At 41.3% G+C, this 21,915-nt stretch overlaps 1 protein-coding gene across 10 annotated transcripts in view; it reads left to right on the top strand.

Moving 5' to 3' along the window:
- Positions 1 to 21,836, top strand: part of PHC3 (polyhomeotic homolog 3) — a 54,717-nt gene extending 32,881 nt beyond the window's left edge. For 8 of the 10 annotated variants that reach the window (XM_083739311.1, XM_083739312.1, XM_083739314.1 and 5 more), the window contains 6 exons: positions 1,444 to 1,697; positions 4,952 to 5,111; positions 8,341 to 8,455; positions 11,194 to 11,329; positions 11,426 to 11,657; positions 14,165 to 21,836. In XM_083739311.1, the coding sequence (XP_083595437.1) occupies positions 1,444 to 1,697; positions 4,952 to 5,111; positions 8,341 to 8,455; positions 11,194 to 11,329; positions 11,426 to 11,657; positions 14,165 to 14,319 (1,052 nt within the window). In that variant the 3' untranslated portion in view covers positions 14,320 to 21,836. The remainder of the gene's footprint in view (positions 1 to 1,443; positions 1,698 to 4,951; positions 5,112 to 8,340; positions 8,456 to 11,193; positions 11,330 to 11,425; positions 11,658 to 14,164) is intronic. The other 2 variants (XR_014564312.1, XR_014564313.1) reach the window with 2 other exon arrangements.
- The last annotated feature ends 79 nt before the right edge of the window (positions 21,837 to 21,915 follow it).

Below are 21,915 nucleotides of genomic sequence, written 5' to 3'. Positions count from 1 at the left end.
AGGTGGGGAGAGGACAGGGGGGAAACTGATCAGTCGCCAACTAGTTCACCTTAGTAGCAGGCAGCCTGCTGGTTTGTAGCTTAAGGCAGAAGGAAATGGCAAGAGCCTCTGCTTTTTTTCCCCCCCACATGTGCTTCTGCAGCTCAGAACCCTGAAGGAAAAAGAGAGAATTCAAGGGCCTGTTACAGTAGGCAGACATGAGAAAGCCAGGCAGATCCAACATCAGTAGGAACAGAGGAGGAAGGAGCTAAGCAGTTTCTATATGAGGGGGAAGCATAAGTGAGCAGCCACATAGCCACTGAAGTACAACCAATGGCTGACATGATTGTGGAGTTGGGTGCAGGGCCACCCTCTTAGGGTTTCACAGATCCCAAAGCCAGGCATTATTGACTTGAGGTGGATGTAGGATTGAGTCTTTTGCCTAATGCGTTTTTTTGCTGCTTGCTCAGAGGCCATGACTAGCAATGTTCATCCACCCTAAGATCCCCAGATCTCTAGAACTACCAGTCTCTAACATCTGTAAACCAGCTATCTTAAAACATGTCATGGCAATAGGTGTAACTCAATAATCATTGCATTTTAACCCCCCACACCTTACATTGTATTCCAGTCCCCATCCCAGGCCACAGATTCATCAGATTTGGTGAAAAGCACCAATGCACTTTGCTTAACTGGGTATAATTCGGTTAGTTCCCATTTTTTAAAAAATGAAATGTCACAAAGCCAGACTTCACAATTGCTGGTCACTTCTGTTAACCTCTGTCAGCACAAGATTACAGAAGACAAGAATGTCAGTAGCTATTTGGCTATAGGTAAACTGTCATTGGTGTGCATTTCCTCAAAAGTATCCAGAAATGGAATATGTCACAGGCATAGATGGACCACGGGCAAGATGGACCATAGAATTGAAGAAGTAGCAGTAATAGTTAAGGAACAGAAACATAGAAGGAGGCGGGCTTGCTGGTTGTTTCTCAGTTTCTCAGCATGTACACAAATTAGGGTATACAATTTATCTTCTGCTTATTAAAAATAAAAATATGAGTGTGGTTCCTTTAATGTTACAATAATGTTTAATGGACTAGAAAAATGCTTTAGGCAAGAAAGAAGGATAATTATTATGCACAACAGGCTGCTAGTATATTGTCCTCCTTGCACCAATAAATTTCATGCCAGTGGAACTGGATTTCTGTGCTAGTTAAACAATATTGTGATAAATCACATTATGCAAATTGCTATGTTGTGCAGTTCCCACTCCCAACAGTGCATTTGTGATACTGGTAGGCTCTTGCCTAAGATAAGAGCGCACTGGACAAAAAGACCAGATTATTTTGTCAATTTGTCAGTTGAGGAAACAAGAATTAGGAAGGAATTCTGTAGTGGTGAAGCCGTGAATGTAAATAATGCTTGAGTTGTTTTTTAAAAATAATAATACTTTTTTTCCAGAACAAGACGGGCATCCCTCAATGGCCTCATCAGTTAGCGCTTCTGTAATTAAATCACCATCAGACCCTTCGCATGCCTCTGTTCCACAACCACCTCTTTTGCTTCCAGCAATCCCAACAAGGAGTAACAGCGCATCAGTGTCTCATAAGAACCCTAGCATAGAAAACAAACCTCCACAGGCTATCGTTAAGCCACAAATCCTGACCCATGTTATTGAGGGCTTTGTGATCCAAGAGGGGTTAGAGCCATTTCCTGTAAGTGTGCAATGTTGAGCCATATTTGTATCTTGCTGGTTGGTTGGTTGGTTGGTTGGTTGGTTGGTTGGTTTGATTTAGGAGGCAATGTGTTGTGGTTATTTGGGGCTATTGCTTCTCTAAAGCTTTCCGCTCCAAATAACTTGATTCTAGTAACTGCTGTCTGTCAAATAGCTTATTAGAAACTCTTTCACTGTGGTCAATGGGGTCTGTTTTTTCTTGGTTTAGATGTGTTTCCTCCCTGCAATTCTGAACATAAAGTAGCAGAGCTAGGAAGGCCCTCTGAATGAGTCCCAAAAGACCCCTGCCCTTCAGATTATGTAATTCAGGGTTCAGTGGACCAATGCGTTGACTCAGTATAAAAAAGGGGGCAGGAAATGGGAAGGCATCTGATGTCAGGATGTAGAGAGGAGAGCTCAAAGGTAGATAAGATTATGTATTTGTCCCAAGACTTTCTGAGTCAATTGACTCTTCCTTGGGGGCAACCATTAAAGCAAAGATTATGAACCAGTACTGTAATTGATGCCAAAACATGCAAAAACGGTCATGGACTAGAAATAGACTGATTTACCCAATCCAAATCCTGCCACAATCTTCTAAATGGATTCACTTCTGGATAGGCTGAGCCTGAATGGGCAGTTTTTTTTTTGCCTATACCACACTGTTATTGTTGTCAGCTGTTAAATACAACTTATGTTCAGTCCATCTATTGAACTTCAGAGAGGAAAGAATAAGCAAAGAGGATAGAAAGATACTTGTAGATAGATTCCAAGCCATTTATTATTATTATTATTATTATTATTATTATTATACTGTGTCATCGTCCCCACCTCCCTCTTGAAAAGGCTATAGGTTGATTAACAGCTGCAGGCCTGGTTGAAGAGGAATGCTTATGCCTAAACTTGTTTCGTAATTTCGTAAAGTAATTTCGTGGTCCCCGAGAGGGGGCAATGACAATAAAGATATTATTATTATTATTATTATTATTATTATTATTATTATTATTATTATTGTTGTTGTTGTTGTTGTTGTTGTTATTATTATTATTATTTCCCTGGGGACAGCGTTCCACAAACGGGGAGCCACCGCAGAAAAGGCCCGTTCTCTGGGAAGGCCTCATCAAAAATCACAGGGTCTGTTCATATGAGCTATTGGCATCCTGAGCAGCATAAGACATCATAGGTTGAAACCATCACTGCAATTGGATGCAGAAGCTAAATAGCAGCCAGTCCAGCTGGGCCAGGATTGGTGTTACATTAGAGGCAGCTCCACGTATAACATCCAGCAGAATTCTTCTACCTTCATAACAGGCAGATTATCTTCCTGAGTCGATCGATTTTATTGCATTAGCCATGTGGCCATAGCATAATATACATAGAAATAACAACATAAAATGGGGGTGGGGAAATAAAAGTGGATGTCGTCCTGGGCGAATACTTTGAAAAAATGGGGATAACAAAAGTAACAATGGATTTAAAACATCGAGTGACAGAGAATACAAAAACAGGTTCGATTGTGCGGCGTATCGAGTACATCTGTGGTATTAAAGAAGAAGTTGGTGCCGCTTTCCTCTTCATCACACTAAGCAGGAAGTTAGCTGTCATCTCGGTAATCCAACAGTCAGAATCCTGCAGAAGAAGGGACACTATCCAAGGCTGGATTGGGAGATGAAGCTTGTTCACGAGAGGAGTTAGAAACCAAGATCTTTCATCTGTCCAGTTGGGACAGAAGAGCATTACATGTTCCATAGTCTCCCGAGCCGTGTCATTGCAGGAGCATGTTCTATTTGCGATGGAAACTCTGGAGTAACGACCCGACAGAACTGCTGTAGGAAAACAGTTGAGACGGGCACAGGTAAAGGCCCTTCGCTTGGCCTCCGAAGGAATTGTGAGGCAGTATAGAGGGATCCCTTCAGGGGGTGGAATAGCTAGGGCTAAGCCTGAACACGGCCCTCTTGCATGGGAAGCTGTGTTAGAGAAGTCAAGTTGCTGTAGCTTCTTTTTGATTGGAGGTAGGGCCGCCGGGCTAATACACTCTAAGTTAAAAACAGTTTTGCGGTTCAAATTGAGAAGAGAGCGGAATTTGAGATTAATTGCGGTTTTCCAAGGAGAATTATGAATATCTCTTAGGATCAGATTGGAGAAACCACCTCTAATTCGAGCATCCGATGCTAGTAGGTGGGAGCTATAGGAAATGGCTCGACTCCATGCTCGTTTTACAATTGAGGGCTGGGCGAACTCAAGTCGTAGGGCTGCACCTGAGACACATCTCGGGACGCCGGAAAGAGATCTCAGAAACATGTGAAGTGGGCGATCCAAGTTACCTGATATTGCTGTGGTCCATACTTCGCAGCCATATAATAATTTAGGGACAACTTTGGCATTAAATATTTGAATTGCTGCTGGAAGGTGTTTGCCGCCCTTCTGATGATAAAATCGGACAATGGCATTAGAGGTCGTGGTTGCAGCAAGGGAGGCAGATTGTAGATGGGTGGTCCAGGAGAGATTATAAGTAAATATTAAGCCTAGATATTTAAAGGCTTTTACCTTTTCTAAGTAGCCACCTGTGATCTTAAGCGGCTCCAGCTTGAGTTTGCGGGAACGAGTGAAGTGGAGGACTTTCGATTTTTTATAATTAATATTAAGAGCTTCCGCCTTACAATAGGCGATAAATGCATTAACTGCATTTGCTAGGTCCGCAGCTGTTCTGGATAAGATGACAGCATCATCTGCATAGAAAAGGGAAGCAACGGGGTGGCCTGCTAAGTGAGGAGGATACTTAGTTGCTAGCTTCAAAGAGTCTCTTTCCTTTCCTTTGTACACATTTAAAGACAGAAAATAGACTATGCAAGACAATGGAAGGTAATCGATCAGAAAAGGAGTGGGAATATATTTTCGATATAAGAGGCATTGGATGAATTGAAAATAGCATATATATATTTTCTGCGGTGTCTTCTTTTGATACTTTCCCTTGTGTTTTGAGATTTCCGAAGCCACAAGTAGAAGTCTAAAATAAGCAACAATTTATTTCAAATGAAAAATAGATTTCTTTGCTTCTCTTCTCATTCTTCCATTCTCATTTCATCTGTTTTGATTGTTACGTTGGTTCGGAGTTGGACCGTAGACAACAAAAGGCACACACCTATTCTTTGTCTCTGTGTGTAGCAATAAGTCTAACGAATGCATGCCCTGACCTTGCAAGGTTATATGTACTATTTTCTTGTATCATGATTTTCTTCTTTTCTCTTGTAACAGGTAAGTTGTTCATCTCTTCTAGTTGAGCAGCCTGCAAAAAAGAGGCTGCTAGTGGAGGGCCAGGCGATGAACGTTATGTGTGTGGAGCCAGAGCTGCAGAACAATGCAAAGCACGTAGACAACTCCTCAGACACAGAATTGGAGGATATAATTACGGAAGGTTTGTGCATCTTATTTAACATATGCTGAGCAACTGTATTTTCTGAAACCTGAGCCTATTCTATTTTTCTGCCAGAGACTGTTTCCTGAGATTTCTAATGACCACATTTTCCCGTGTATAAGACGAGATTTCCCCCCAATTTTTTAAAGTTTAAAATTGGGGGTTGTCTTATACAACGGATTGTTGCAATTAAATATGTAAATAAATACATGCCGCCATCCATATTCTTACCTCACCCAGCCTTCCCTCACGACAAACCCTGGTCTGATACTCTCCCCCCCCAGCAGCCCCCACTCCAGACATTGTCCCTTCCACCCAGTTCCCTCAGCCGCCCCCTGGCTACCCAGACCCCCCCATTCCCCAAGCGCACTCACTCAGGCAGCTCTGGCAATCACAGCTCCTCGATCAGCGTTCGCGTCTGCCAGCGCTCTGGAGTAAATACAGTACATACCGTAAATACTGAGACAAAAGTGCCACATACAGGTGGGAGAGCTGTAGCTGTAGCTATGGTGGAGTTACACTGAGCTGACAGGAGCAGCCGCCATTACACAGCTTGCCTCACTGTTTGATGTTTAAATATATGGTACTAAATATACCAGTGTTTTGAAAATTTAATAAAATATCAAAGTTCTGTTTGGTGTTTAAAATATTTATTTCTTAATTTTGGGCTCAAAAAATAGGGGGCGTCTTATACATGGGGGCGTCTTATACACAGAATAATACAGTACAGTGGTACCTCGGGTTAAGTACTTAATTCGTTCCGGAGGTCCGTTCTTAACCTGAAACTGTTCTTAACCTGAAGCATCACTTTAGCTCATGGGGCCTCCTGCTGCTGCCGTGCTGCTGGAGCACGATTTCTGTTCTCATCCTGAAGCAAAGTTCTTAACCTAAAGCACTATTTCTGGGTTAGCGGAATCTGTAACCTGAAGTGTATGTAACCCAAGGTACCACTGTATGTTAGGAAAGAGAGTTTCCCAGACGTTGTCACCCAATGCCATATTTTGTGTGGATGCCGAAGTTGTAAATAAATGTTTTAGCACCTGATCCAGCTGTTGTCCTTCTTTTTGTTGCATGGAGGTCACAGCCCTGACTGCAGATGCATATCCTTATCCCCTTCAAATGATAACACATATGCATCAGCAGCATGTATGGACTTCCCTTCGTTGCTTGATCAGGCAACTGTGCATTACAGTAGGCTCCATTATGTAAAATAATTGCAATTTTGGTGGTACACAGCCAGATTCCAGTCTGCCTAGTACAGCGTAATAAGAACTACATTGATTTATAGACAAGCCCTCCCCCTTTTCATCAAGCTGACAACAGGGAATTTTCATGGCCAGAATCCCAGGTGAAATAACAAGCATAGACAAGAGAGATTCCAAATTTATATACTGAGCCAAGTAAATCTCTTTGGTGCAGAAATAGGGTTGGAGAGCACTACAATAAAATGGCAAGCATAGGCCAAAAATACGACATAACCTGATTTATGCTGAAATATCTTCACAGAGCCACTCCTGTCTGTACAGGGAACTGAATTTACAGGTGTTCGGCTTTCATACCACTGAAAAGCAGCATTTTGTGTCGTCATTAAATTCCTCCGTATTTTGCAAACACCACCAGATAAGCCATTGAGCAGTTCCTTTTGTTCAGCTATTGGATATTTCAAAGAGTTAACAGCTTTTATACTACAGAAGCTGTTCTGCAGGTAGTGTTTAGCAAAAGTAAAATAAGATGCAATAATCTCTTATATTTCCAAGATAAGCTGTTGGTCACCTGTTGTACTTTATTGGACTAAAATTCCATGTGGCCTTTCTCATAACGGACAAGTAGTTCTCAAATTATGTTTTTTAAAATAAAAAAGTAGCATTGTGTTAAGCATTTCCTCATGTTTTGTGCCAAAATTTATACGTATGCTATTACGCACCCCACTCTTACAGTTATTTCTCAGTCTTACATTTCAGTCTTAACTAAGACATTGGACGAACTGCAAACAATGAGCCTTGCTGTGCTTGTTGTAATCCACACGAATGTATTATATTTTCCGATAGGATTTATTTATTTATTTATTTGCTTCTGTTTTAATAGTCGCTTTTCTTCAATGAACCTGCAAGAAATAGTGTTTCTGTTCTTTTGTGGTGTCTCAAGTATTTGCATCCTTGTTTTCTCTTTGGTTTGGACTTTACTCACAAGTGGTGTTTGCCTGGTGATCAAATGCTACCGTTAACTGGTTCAGCCAACATTTACTCAAACAACGGATTTGCTTAAAGGCAGCAGCTGGCAACTTGTTCTGCGCCAGGAGTGAGGAAAACATTTTCATCCCAAGGATTAGATAAAGAACTGGCTCATCCAGTTCTGGGGAGTTTTTGACAGGAGGGTGGCCTCATGCGCCGACACGGTGGGTCAGGATTGGCTCATGGGCCAGTGGTTCCCCATCCCTGATCTAGCAAGACAAATTTTGTGTTCTTAGCTTTCGATTTCCCATTGCCTGCATAGGGTCATTGTGCTGCATTGGAGCTCTGGGTGGTAATACACTGGTAGAATGCATGTTTTGTATGAAGATCCTAGGTTCAGGCTGCAGCCTATCCAATCCTTTGCTAGTCAAAGCAGTTGGGCTGAATGGACCTGACTCAGGTTCAGGCACTTTTAAATGTTCGTTAAATTATGCAAAATAAGTATGTTTACAGACAAACTCACTTGATCTAAATTAATTTATAAGGTAGAGATAAAAGGACCCCTGACCATTAGGTCCAGTCGTGACTGACTCTGGGGTTGCGGCGCTCATCTCGCTTTATTGGCCGAGGGAGCCGTCGTACAGCTTCCGGGTCATGTGGCCAGCATGACTAAGCCGCTTCTGGCGAACCAGAGCAGCGCACGGAAACGCCGTTTACCTTCCTGCCGGAACGGTACCTATTTATCTACTTGCACTTTGACGTGCTTTCGAACTGCTAGGTTGGCAGGAGCAGGGACCGAGCAACAGGAGCTCACCCCATTGCGGGGATTCAAACCGCTGATCTTCTGATCGGCAAACCCTAGGCTCTGTGGTTTAACCCACAGCACCACCCGCGTCCCTACATAATTTATACAAGCCATCAAATACCGTTTCTCTTGGCAATATGGTTTGGAGTATCTTTTCTTTGACAGTTCATCACAGCTTCTGTCGGACTTTTGAAAATGTTTTTATAACTGAGTGGCTCAGACTGACTGAATTTATGTTGCTGTTTCCCTTTAGAGGGGCTGGATGAGATGGAAACGGATCTCCTCAAGTGTGAGTTTTGTGGGAAAATGGGATATGCAAATAAGTTTCTGCGGTCAAAGCGATTCTGCACCATGTCCTGTGCCAAGAGGTATTCTTCATTAGTTATAATTTCAAATATTCCAAAAATTGTGTATAGGCCCGCTTTTTAAACATAGCGCTGGATTTGGGATCAAAATCTTATGAACCAAATAGTTCAGTGGTTAAGAGCGGTGGACTCGTAATCTGGGGAACTGGGTTCGCTTCCCCGCTCCTCCACATGCAGCTGCTGGGTGACCTTGGGCTAGTCACACTTCTCTGAAGTCTCTCAGCCCCACTCACCTCACAGAGTGTTTGTTTTGGGGGGGAAGGGAAAGGAGATTGTAAGCCGCTTTGAGACTCCTTAGGGTAGTGATAAAGCGGGATATCAAATCCAAACTCTTCTTCAGTGAGACCCCAACATAGGATTTACCCAGCCTAGTGACTCTTTGTTCCAGTTTTGCTAGTGGTGTTTATCAGTTTGTTTTTTAAATAAGCTTTATTTTTACATTTTCAAAAATATAGTCAACTTGCAATTTACACATATTTAACTGGCACAATCACAGTTTTGCATCCTTGGCTTGGAAAAGGGGGTGGCGTCAGGAGAGAGCGGAAAAACATTGGAAGGGGACAGGATAATGGGCTGGGGAACGTTGGCAATCCCACCTGCCACTGCACTTACCCTGGGAGAGCATCTAGAGGTGCAGGGAAGGTCTACAGCAGCCTTGGGAAGAGTGCATACCACCTTCAAAGAGAGTGTGGAGGTGGTTGGAGAGTGCTGCACTGTGCTTTTTACAATTTTTAAAGTGTTGTTTTTGCTATGTGCAATTTTGGCTTTATGCTCTATCCCTGGAACTTAAGCCCCATGTAAGTTGAGAGTCTACTGCATGGATAGGCAAACTAAGGCCTGACGGCCAGATCCAGCCCAATTGCCTTCTAAATCCGGCCCATGGATGGTCTGGGAATCAGCATGTTTTTACATGAGTAGAATGTGTTTATTTAAAATGCATCTCTGTGTTATTTGTGGGGCATAGGAATTTGTTCTCCCCCCCCCCCTTCAAAATATAGTCTGCCCCCCCCACAAGGTCTGAGGAACAGCCCCCTGCTGAAAAAGTTTGCAAACCCCTGGTGTACTGTATTAAAAAACTACAAGTTTATGAAGCATGTAACACAAATTTCCATTTCCCTTCTCTCCCAAAATACGTTACAGTGAATTTCACGTGTCGGATTTTGGACAGTTGTGATTGTTGGGCATTGTTTTCTATTCTCACCTTAACAAGTTGTTCCAGAGAGAGCCATGCACTGCTGGTGGTTTTGTTATTGTGCTGTCTCTTCTGACGTGCTGAATAAACATGTACCATGTTTCTCCAAAACCATCCTTAGCTCTCGTGTTTTTTAGAGGTGTAAGTTGTTCTGATAACTTTTCCATAAGAGCAGCGTTCCATGCCCTTTCCAACCAAGTCTCCAGGGTCAAATTAGCAGATGTTTTCCAGTGCCTTGCTATAACTTGTCCGGCTTCAGTCATAAAAAGGATCAACACTTCTTTAAACATCAAGTCTTTCAAATAATCGATAAACAAGCTTACGTTTGGGGTCACAGGGTACCGCTTGACATGTAATTACAGATACTTTAATCATAATTAATTACTAAAGGAATTCATTCTTACTTCAGTTTCACGACTTATGCAAATAAGACCCCAATTTATCAGTATGATTGATTAAAACATTTATCATAGTAGTTGTTGCTGTTGTTGTTGTTGTTTTAAAAAAACCAATTAACCCCAAACATGCTACTTATTGTGCTCTAAAAGCAATGTAAAGAAATTAACAACACAACCACCAGCGACTCATGCAAAAAGTGGATAGAGAAAAGTTTTTCCCTGTCTCATAATAGCAGAGTTCATGAGCCTCCAGTGAAGCTGAATGTTGAAATAAATAAAAGTATTTCTTCATGTAGCACATAGTTGGAACTTTGGAATGGAGGGAAAGAAACAATACTGAACTATACTAGCCCCTGGGCATAAATTATTTTTGGTGTGGGTCATGGATATGTGGAATGACGGGGGTAGTTTGGGGCACTTGATCCAAGCCATAGCCTGGATTTGCCCCTGTCATGCTTCAGTCCTCCTCTGGTATGTCCCCTTTTCAGCTGCACCTGTATTAGAGCTCCAACACTGGTAGGGTATGGACTGTAGAGGTAATAACAGGAGGAGGAGGGGAATCTGACGGGGGGGGGGGGCAATCTGAATCTGAAGTCAGAACTCTCCCCACCCTCAGAGAAGATCTGATACTTCCTATTACCTTTGGCTCACCCTCCTAGGAGCCAAAGAATTGCAGGTGAAATCATATAAAACCACAAGAGATAGTAAACTAAAATATCTTGAACTCATTGGCATTCCTTCAAATTATGTATAGATATAGTTAACTCAGAACATTTAGGGAAGTAACATTTATTTTAAACTATGAATTGATGGACTTTGACCAATAATAATAATAATAATAATAATAATAATAATAATAATAATTAAAAAAAAAATACCCTGCCCATCTGGCTGGGCTTCCCCAGCCACTCTGGGCTTCCAACAAAATATTAAAATACTGTAATACATCAAACATTAAAAGCTTCCCTAAACAGGGCTGCCTTCAGATGTCTTCTGATAAGAAAATAATTGTTTATGATATTTATTTCCTTCTTGCATTATGGAACCAAAGGCTCTATTGCTTTTTTAAAAAAGTTAGTTCTCACTGAGCATTGACATTCTTCTCCCAGAAGCAATTTTTCAGAGTGCTTAATTTTTTAAAAATCTTTTAGGTACAACGTCAGCTGCAGTAAGAAATTTGGATTATATGGCTCAGACAAAAGCAGTCGTTGGAGCCGGAGCCTTGGGCGACGCGGGCGACGGCCAAGCAGCTCTGATGGAGCTCCCAGGGAACACTTCCTTAGACAGGTCTGTGGAATGCTAACTAAACTCCACGGTGTCCTTTTGTAAGAGTTAATCAAGGAAAATGGTTATACTGTGGTTTATCTGTACTGCATTTTCCAGCTTCCAATTACTTATCCATCTGCAGAAGAAGACTTGGCTTCTCAGGAAGACAATGTACCGGTTGCCATGACCACTCGCTTGCGAAGGCAAAGTGAAAGGGAAAGAGAGCGTGAACTTAGGGAACTGAGAATTAGGAAAACAACAGACAACATGGATTTGTTACCAGCGATACAATCTGATCCCTCCGGATGGACTGTGGAAGATGTTTGGGCCTTCATACATTCTTTGCCTGGTATGGAGATGGAGCACATTTGTTTGTTAAGAATGTCCGATGGCAATATTACTACTTTGAGGGGAGAGACAGAGGAGGCGTAGGAGGGCTGGTTTGGGTTGCAAAGAAACAGGGTTAATACAGTGGTGCCTCGCAAGACGAAATTAATTCATTCTGCAAGTTTTTTCTTCTTGCGAAGCACGGTTTCCCATAGGAATGCATTGAAAATCAATTAATGCGTTCCTATGGAGACCGCCTTCAGACCAGGTCCGGGGACAGTCTGTCCCCGGACCTCTTCTGAAGGCTGGTGGGGGGAGAAGGACTTTTCTCCCCACCGCCAGCCTTCAGAACAGCCTTCTGAAGGCTGGCGGTGGGAAGAAAAGCCCTTCTCCCCCCACCAGCCTTCAGAAGAGTTCCCGCAGGGCTGCCTAGGCTGCGGATAGCAGCCTGCTGCCCCGCGCGAGGGGCGCTCTGCTTCAGAGCGCCCCTCGCGCGGGGCAGACATCTGCAGCTTGGGGAGCCCTGCAGGAGTTCCCCACAGGGCTCTCCAAGCTGCGGATAGCAGCCTGCTGCCCCTGTAAACAGCTTGTGGATAGCAGCCTGCTACCCCTATCCGCAGCTTGGAGAGCCCTGCGGGGAAGTCCTGCAGGGCTCCCCAAGCTGCGAATGTTTGCCCCGCGCGAGGGTCGCTCTGCTTAAGAGCGCCCCTCGTGCGGGGCAGCAGGCTGCTATCTGCAGCCTAGGCAGCCCTGCGGGAACTCTTCTGAAGGCTGGCGGGGGAGAAGGGCTTTTCTTCCCACCGTCAGCCTTCAGAACAGCCTTCTGAATGTTGGCGGTGGGGAGGAAAACCTTCCTCCCACCGCAAGTCTTCAGGACAGGTCCGGGAACAGAGGAGAAGGCGCGCTGCGCTTCCCCGCTGTCCCCGGAGATTTCCCTATGGGCTTTCGTCTTGCGAAGCAAGCCCATAAGGAAATTCGTCTTGCGAAGCCGCTAAAAATCAGAAAACCCTTTCGTCTTGCGGGTTTTTCGTTTAGCGAGGCATTCGTCTTGCGGGGCACCACTGTATCACACCTATTTCCTCTTGTGCTTCTAGAGTTTACTTTCCGAATCCTTGGCAGCAGAGGGGGGTTTCGGTATTCATAAGGCAACTTCCAGCAAGTTCTCAGGCTTACCAAAAATAAAATAAAATAAAATCTCGGTCCAAACAAATTAAATGCAAACATTAAAGTGATTTGTAGGGGGGAAAGTTAAATTTTTAAAAACTGGAACAATAAAAAAGACATTTGCCTAGTTCCCAAATGATATCAGGGTGAGCCCGCTACAGTCAGGGTGCCACCACTAAGTAGGCCTTTTCTCTCGCAGCCACTTGAAACCACTCAGATGGAAACTGTTGTGACAGTTTTCAAAAATAGCTGGTTTATTTTCAGTTCTTAAATCTTTTTCTTTTGCTTCCACACACCTTAGTATGTCCACCAGTACTGTTTCATAATCACTATGGCATTGTTCAGTATCCCTTGGTACATCATTGAGGCTGTTGTGTAGTGAGAGGTTTGTGCTATAACCTCCCTATTCAACTGAACACCTCCCTATTCAACTGAACTCTGTTTTCCTTTTAAACATCCCAGATATCTCTTGTTGAAATAACACTGCATTGGCTGAATGTGTTTGCTTAGGTAGCAGCTAGGATCCTGAGAGAGACCCAGTTTCACCCACGCTCCACTGCCAAGAAGTCTCCAGTCAACAGGGCTAATTCACACCACCAAGCAGGAGGAAGAGGGGGTGTCCCCCCCCCAATCCTTGTGTTGTGGTCGGTGCTTTGGTTCCTATTCTCAAAGATCAAGCTGTAATCTGTGAACACTTCAGACACTACAGTGTTACGTGATTCCCGTTCTGTTGCATCTGTGTCTCATCTGAAGTAGAATATTAGTGTTTCACACCCCAGAAGACATAAATGGTCTATTTCAGAGCATTTCAGGTCTATTTCTTATCTCATTACGCATGATAAAGTTATTTTTAGCCATCTCACCCCTTGCTTTTTCCTGTAAGACCAATAGCAGTTGTTAACAGGTCTACCACACCTATCAGCCAATCACCCATTCCCACCACCCTTCTGAGTAATACCGCTCCCCACCCTCTCACTATGTATAAGGGTCTGGTGACTTCTGTTTCAGTGTATCTGAAGAAGTGTGCATGCACACGAAAGCTCATACCAATAACTAACTTAGTTGGTCTATGGAAGGATTTTTTTTATTTTATTTCAGAGCAGGCAGAGATAAGAAGGAACAGGAAGTGTCTGCTGCAATATTTCAGTGGTTTTACAACAGTAGAAAGAGAAGGCCCAGATTGATGAAGGGCTGGAACCCTTGAGAATGTGCGCTCTTTTCTACCAACAATAATGCAAACAAGGATGGAATTACAGGCAATATTTAGATAAAAGTGGAAGTCATTAAGCCAAGCTTTGGGGGAGGAAATCTTATTTCAAGATCACGCTGCCTATTTTTAAATTAATATATGTCATTTCCTTGCAGGTTGCCAAGATATTGCCGATGAATTTCGAGCCCAGGAGATTGATGGGCAGGCTCTCCTCTTATTAAAAGAGGACCATCTCATGAGTGCAATGAATATTAAGCTAGGACCTGCACTGAAAATCTGTGCACGAATCAACTCCTTGAAGGAATCCTAGTGGAAAATAAGGCTTTAAATCACAGCTTCCACCATATGACAGACTTGTAATAAAACAGCATCTTAACGTTTGATATGATTATTACTGCTGTGTTTTGCTAAGCATCCTTTTCCACATAAAGACTGTTGGAGGAGCATATCTAATGTAATCTTCCAAACCTTCCAGTAGTTACCCAGCTTATCGGGAAGCATAAGCTGTGTTGGCAAGTTGTTGTTGTAGTCAAATGCAGGTCAAGGAGAGTCAGTGGAAAGCTCTATGAGGCTTCTGTAATATGTTGCGAGTGATGCTTATTCCAAAAAGGTGATTATTTAACATTCAAGATTTAAGCTTTTTTTAGAAAATGTAACCTTGATATAACCTTGATTACAGTTTCAAATTGTGTTTCTATACACTTTTTCCTTTGTAGAAAGCTTTTTAAGAATATGGATTAACAGAAGAGTCCACAGAGTCTGTGGAAGCACTGATTATGGTAAAATGCTATGCATTTAATTGTGCTCTTTTGAGTTTCAATTAATCCTGAGCGTATAGTTTGAAGGGAACTTGCAACTGACTTCCTCTTCTCTCATAACCCTACAGCTGCCCCGCCACTGTAGCATTCTCTTTTAAGTGCTGAAGCTTTTCTGTGAACATTCAAGATATTTTGTAAATGCAGTATACCTTCCACTGTCAGAACCTTGGTCACTTGAATTCCATGTCAGCATAAGCATCCCTCTCATGTGTACAAACCTATGAATGTTTTTTTTGGGGGGTGGGGGAAGGGGTGGGGGGTATTCTTGATAAATGAAGTTGTACAGTTAGGTGTGATGCACATAATGGCAAAACTGCTGAGAGCTGGAACGGCGGTGTGGCACCCTTCCCAGACTATAGTAAAAAGCACATACATGATGACGATGATTCTTTGTATGCTGCTATGCACTGAAGAGGGCATTATGTTGTTATTGTTCTGTTTCCCCCCCCCCTTCTTTTTGCTGGTTTAGACCAAAGGAGTTAATGTACACCTGTTCAATGGAAATGTGTCGCCCATACGCTGGTGTGCAACTCCGAATTATTGAATAATTCTCAAGGGCAAATTGGATCAGCAGACGTTTCTAGACTTCGCTTTCTTTCTATAGTTCTCTCGCCTCTCCATTTGCAGGTGTTCTGGTGGACGCTGCTGGGGACGTTGTTCTTCCCTCTCCAAAGGGAATAAGCACTTTTTGAAATCACAATGGTTTTTCTTTGTAACATTTCCTCGCAGCCCAGTGTTATCTGCAGCCGTTATTCATGTTACAGCAAGGACCCTAAACCAATGGCACCAAAGTATTAAGAGTAAGTGTTCAGAAGTTTGTCCTCTATATCTGAGTAGGAGTTTGAATCATTCTTTGGAAGATCTTCTACCCCACCGTTAAGTTAGCATGATGCTTCAGTGAAATGGGGCCCAGTTCACTGAGTACTTCTCCTAAGCCAGACCCATTAACATGAATGAGTGTGTCATAAGACTAAGGGATCTCTGTTCATTTTAATAGAGCTTGTTCAAAAGAAATGTCTTATAGATTGTGATCATCATTTAACTGAATGTGAATCTTCCACAAGGGCTTATGGCTCAGTAAAATGTTGTTTGTTTTATTGGGCATTAACATTGTATCTGTTGATTTACGGGTGGTTTAATTAGCAAAAATACTTAAGACTACTGGTTTTAGCCCTATTGGGTTTTTTAATCTCAAATTTAGGAATGCGTTCAGAAAGGTATTATAGTTAGCCTTCAGCAATTAATCCGTTAATTATTATCAGAAGCTCAAAGTAAGTAAATTCTTTATAGTGTTAAGGAGAGCTACCAAACATTTACAGGTGTGTATGGTAAAGGTTCGAGAATTACAAAGTATTAATCATTCTCCAACTCCTCGTATTTACTGTGCATCGATTCTTTTGCATATGAAACATGCAAACATGTTATAGGATGCAAAGTAGTTAAAGCTGCCTCCAAATCATATAGTCTGGTTCTTTACCGAAATAGTAGTTGTGAACAGCTAACTGAACTGGTTCTTTGCCTAAACAGTATTGGTAACTGTAAGTTCAGAAAACTGGTAAAGGTGTTTTTTTGAGAAAGCACAACAGGAGGATTTCAGAATTAAGAGCTTTCTTCCACATTTTGGAGGATGGACAGACATTAGTTGTTCAGTCCTACTCATATGGGATTTAGGTGGGGAACATTTGAGCCATTTTAGTCTCATTTACTTCACAGAGATTAAGGCTGAAGTATGATGTGTATTTATGTGGGAGTAAGTCCCATTTTAATTCTGTGTGACAGTTCTCAGTAAATGTGTACTGGGCTGTAAATCATACGAATCAAAATATTTCAATTTAACTGAGTGCTACACAAAGCTTATTTTGTTTTGTAAATTGCTATTATTATTATTTTTTTATTTTAAGTCTCTTATTTTAAGCATCTGGGAACTGGAACAATGTTACATCTCCTGTAATTATAAATAGAGCACAAATTCATATCCATGGCCAAGTGATTATTACATAAACATTATATAAATTATACCAAATGCTCAGTTACTTTCATTAGCTGCACTATGTATAGGTTCACAGAGAATCCTGACAACAATTATAGAATAATATAGTATATTAAAGTACTGTGGGTCTGAAGATAAAAAGTAAGAACAGAAGCACAGATAATTCTGCCCTGAATAGAAACATTTGTTTGAGCTGTCTCCAACAAACCACTTTGTCCTGCAAGATGTATTGCTCAAAGAACCAGGCGCTTACCTTATCCTAATATACCAGCCTGCCAGTTTGATTGGTTCCTTTCTCTCCCCTCCCACTTGGGCTGTGGCAATGGTGGCAGACCAAACAGAGCGGCAAAGAAGACTGGTGCTGTGGCAAGCTGCTGTCATAGCACCACCACCCCTGGCAATAGCAGCCTGATACAATTGCCAAGCCACCGCCACACTGAACTAATTGCAAAAGCTATACAGAGAAGTTTCTGTAGTATGCAACAGCGGACTGGTTATTGCCAAAAGGCAGTGCCTTTTGCTCTCAGCATTGACCTCGGGACAGTAAACTTAAAGCACATCATCTCCTCCTTGTTCATCCCCTACAACTCAGCTTGTCTCTTTATGGCAATAGCATTCCTGCCCCCGCCCACCATCAAAGGTAATGTTTCACAAGCCATTCCAGTGTATCCACTGGAGTTCCCTCCTTAATTTAACCAAGTTTGTATGCCACTTAATTATAAATGAAACCCCTAAGCAGGTTACAGAATTATACACTAATTAGTTAATAAAGGTAAGGCTTAAAATAATTCTTTTTTAAAAATTATAATTAAGGAGTTAAAAATATACGTTATAAGCTAGAATTACTAATTAAAATACACATCAACTTTGCATGTCTAGGTAGGCTTGCTTAAACAGAAAGGTTTTTAGGCTCTGAAAAGAGGCGGTGTAGGCACCTGCCTAAAGGCAACGGGCAGGAAGTTCCAGAGTCTGGGAATTGCCACTCTAAAACACTGATTCCTAACAGCATGAAAAGGAGCACGATCAAGTGAGAAACTAAAGTGGTTTTCAGAGCTTAATAGGCTAGTTTGGGCCCTGAGTGAATGGATTTGTTTCAGTTTGCCTTTAAGTCTTTCTTAGCATGAAGTGGATATAATTAATATTCTTTAAGATGGCTAATTTGTTAGGGGGCAGGTTTGTGATCTTGAAGACATTTTAACCCTGTATGGAGCAACATGGACATGTATGGACTACATGGTATTGAGCTTCAATCCTGCCCTACAGTTAGGAATAGCACTTGGATTTCAGATTCCTTTAGTAGTGCTTGTAGCATTTAGGGGATGCCCAGAAATAATTGCACAAGGCTTGTTAAAAGTGATCTTCAGTGCTTGTGTGAATACAGCAGCAAGTGGAAGCACATGATTTGCTTGCAATTATCAGCACCATTATCAGCGTCAGCATTTCAGGGCTAATTTCACTTTACATTTTGTTACTCAAGTACAGCTTCTAAAAGAACAGGATGTGAAATGGGAAGTGGTAATTTGCATTGGTTGGTTGGTTGGTTGATTGGTTGCATTGATAAGTTTGGGGACTATTTACTGAAGCTACAGGCTTAGAATGGAGTATTTTAAATTTTAGTCCTAAGGTAAATACAATGTTTTCTTCTCCTTTTAATAAAATCCCCTGCCTCTTTGGATCACATCCTTGATTCTAGTCAAATGATGGCATTTATAGAAGTTAGAAATCTGAGTCGTACTTGGGCTGTGTCCAGTCACTGTTAGTTGCAAGGTTTAGAATCTAATGGGAACTACAGGAAACAGTTTGCTTGAGGGTGTTTAGGGGAAGCATCTACAAGTCACACAGAAACTTGCACTACTATTCTGGGCAATCTTATCATTTATAGACTGTGCCACCTGAGCTGGCCACACCTCAGGTCTTCCTCATAGATTAGCAAGCATCTGCACAAGCATATTTCCCATGTGGGTTTCAGGCACAGACTGCACAAAATTATACTCCTGACACTCCAGAACACTTTTACATTAGATGGCTATTTTCCATATACCAAGCTGTAATAGAATTAGAAATGTCCAATGGCGCCAGATGTAGTAGTAGCAGCCACCCCTCATCGCTGTCGGTTTAATGACTTGTCACAATGTTCAGCCTTTTTGTATTGACGTGGGCTAAAATCCCATGATTGTAAACAGCCATGGAGACTTGACAGTAGACTCCACAAGTGTGCAGTGTAAATATGCATCAGGTATATGCATCAGCAGTCATCTGCAGGAAAAGGGCATAGAAAACTGCCTTTTTATATATTTAAAACAAAATTAAGGACATGAGCCAGAGGGCTCAAGTGCCTTTCAGTGTTTGAGAATCATTTGATGATTCACCTACATAATCTCCCCATCAGTGATGCACCAAGTGATGCTTGTTATGTTTGAGTAATTCAATGGGATCACCTTCTTGTTGGGCAGTTAAGATAGCCAAGGATCAATGCCTGCTGACATTATCCTGGGAGTAAGGACATGTGAGGGATTTAAACACAGACTAACAAAGCTTGGCTAAAGCTCTTGTATATGGAGAAGAGAAGTGTCATACTTGACTCAGGCAGTATTTTATGAGAATGGGGAAAGGACATTAGCAATGGAGTGATGGCAAAGCAAGTCCTGGGTGCAGTTTTGTTGGAAGTTACTTCACATCCTTCATTTTCTCTAACAGGATGGAACAGTCCTTTAAACTACAGCTCCCTTGCAGCACTAAGTTAGATATAAACAAGCAGCTTACATCATATTTCATCACCAGTGTTATTATCTCTTCACACAAATCTTATTAAGTAAATATTCACTCCTGAAATGCAAACTTGACATATTCTTCCCATAACATTTGCATGTAATTTTTTTAATCAAAAATGCTTACGCTAAAATGTGTTCTTTCTGATGTTATCAGTGAAATCTAAGTAAACATGAACAGTTTACATTTCAGTAAATATGATTCTAATGAAGGCATAAAAAACAGATTTGTTTGCAATAGTAGGAGAACGTTCCCTGCGTATGTCTAAAACTAGTGAGTTACAGTAAATGAAAGCCTCATATAGCACAAGAGTTCAACCTTTGTTGTGTCCTAACAACTAAAAGATAAAAGAACCCCATATAAGTGGTCTACGGGCTGTTCCCTAAGTAGCCGTAGCCTTTCTTGACTTTTTCCTGTTGTTTTAGATCTTGGTTAGCAAACTGGCATTACAGTAATCCTTCCCCATTTCAGACCTTATGGGAAATTGTGATTAAAGATCCTATGATCAAAGTACTAAAGTTGGCATGCAGTGGGAGGAAGGGGGAGAATGTTGGCCCAATGTTTGTTCCAGCTAAATATGGTTTTCTGATGCCAGGATCAATATGTTCAAACTGGCACCTTAATTAAGCAAGATCATATGGAACCAGTGCCATTGGGGAAAACCTGAATACATATATTAACTTTATTATATCTATAATCTCATTTGTATTAGGAAATATTTCTTCCACATCTGGATTTTTCTTTTCTGGATTTTTTTGTTAATATTCATGGTCTTTTAAAACATCTGATGCTAGAGTACCTCTGTTATACTGCCTTTCATAAATCTGTTGGGTTTATAAATATGTTAATAATTCCTCTCTATGGGTGTCTAGTTATATAGATTGACAAAAGTACTGTGCCCTCCAAAAAAACCTATAGGATAAAATTGGCCCTATGGCCTTAAACATTTCTGACTCTGAAAAATGACCATTTTGTGTTCTTTACCCTTTTCATAATGGATGAAATAATATTTCTGTTACGTGAACCAGTAAATGGATGAAACATAATCTTAACTTTACTGCCTCTTCTATTGCACTAATATCTGAAAATGCTGTTTAAGCTGATAAAGTACTTAACTACAATTTATAAGCTTGTAAACTAAATTCTTTATGTTCTGAACCCCGTTTTTGTATTTATCCAGGGTAATTTCTCCCTCTCTTCTCTTTTGTTACATCTATGAAAGCCAACACAGAAACAAGGGTTATGTGAGGAATTAGCAAATTTGTGTGAGGCTGAGAGACAATGGGACTTTGAGTATATTTGCATATAAATTTGTGTAAAATTAATCACACTTCCTTGTGTGCCTCCTTGAGAGGCCCAGAGGGTGCCAACACAAGAACAGGGCCTTCTCTGCAGTGGCTCCCCATCTGTGGAATGTTCTCTCCAGGGAAGTTCGCCTGGCGCCTTCATTATACATCTTTAGGCGCAAGGTAAAAATGTTCCTTTTTAACCAGGCCTTTGGTTGATTTGATTGACATCCTATGCCCTTTTAAAATGTGGGGTTTGGGGGGGGGGGGTTATTGGGTTGTTGCTTTTATTTTGATTATGTATTTTGTGGTTTTATATTTTGATTTTATTCTGTGAACCGCCCTGAGACCTCTGGGTACAGGGCGGTATATAAATTCGATAAATAATAATAATATATGTACGTCTGTGTTTGTATCATGGAATGGTACTTCGATTTTCCTAAACAAGTGGTTTAAGCATATGTAGCAACAATTTGGCACTTTCATTGTTTCCAGTGAAAGTTTTGAAAAATTATCCCTCCCCTAATTAAGCTGTATCATTTTTACATTTAAAGAATAAGCCACACAGTGATTTCGGTAAAAATTGATCTATATGTATCCTTTTTATATAAAAAGCACTTTCATATTTACATAGCATGTGGATGAATTTTAGATTCTCATATTTGTTATGGTCTGTAGGAGTGATGTAAAATTTACTTGTTATTAAATCTGTCCATGAATAATCAGATTATACAAAGGATTAATCAAAGCACCTTATACTATTGCTGCTTCAATTTGCTTGTAATTGCACCTTTTGTTATTGGCACACACTTTTTTTTTAATTGAGCATTCTTATGTGGTAATATTTGCTTCCTGTGGGGTTAAATATTTGACCTACAGCATCACCAACTTGGTTTATAGTTGAACTTTACATTGAAAGTGTGAATACAGTGCTGCAGAAATAAAAGCTACTTCCATTTGTCTAGTTTGATGTCTTTTTTTTCACGTTGAGGAAAGAGTGACAGCCACTGATTACTTTATTTCAAGTATGTTGCTCTAACACT

Source organism: Podarcis gaigeae, assembly GCF_964106915.1.
Source record: "Podarcis gaigeae genome assembly, chromosome: 5".
NCBI classification, from domain to species: Eukaryota; Metazoa; Chordata; class Lepidosauria; order Squamata; family Lacertidae; genus Podarcis; species Podarcis gaigeae.
The sequence above is the reverse complement of the archived record's forward strand: the minus strand, read 5'-3'. Positions and strand labels throughout refer to the sequence as shown.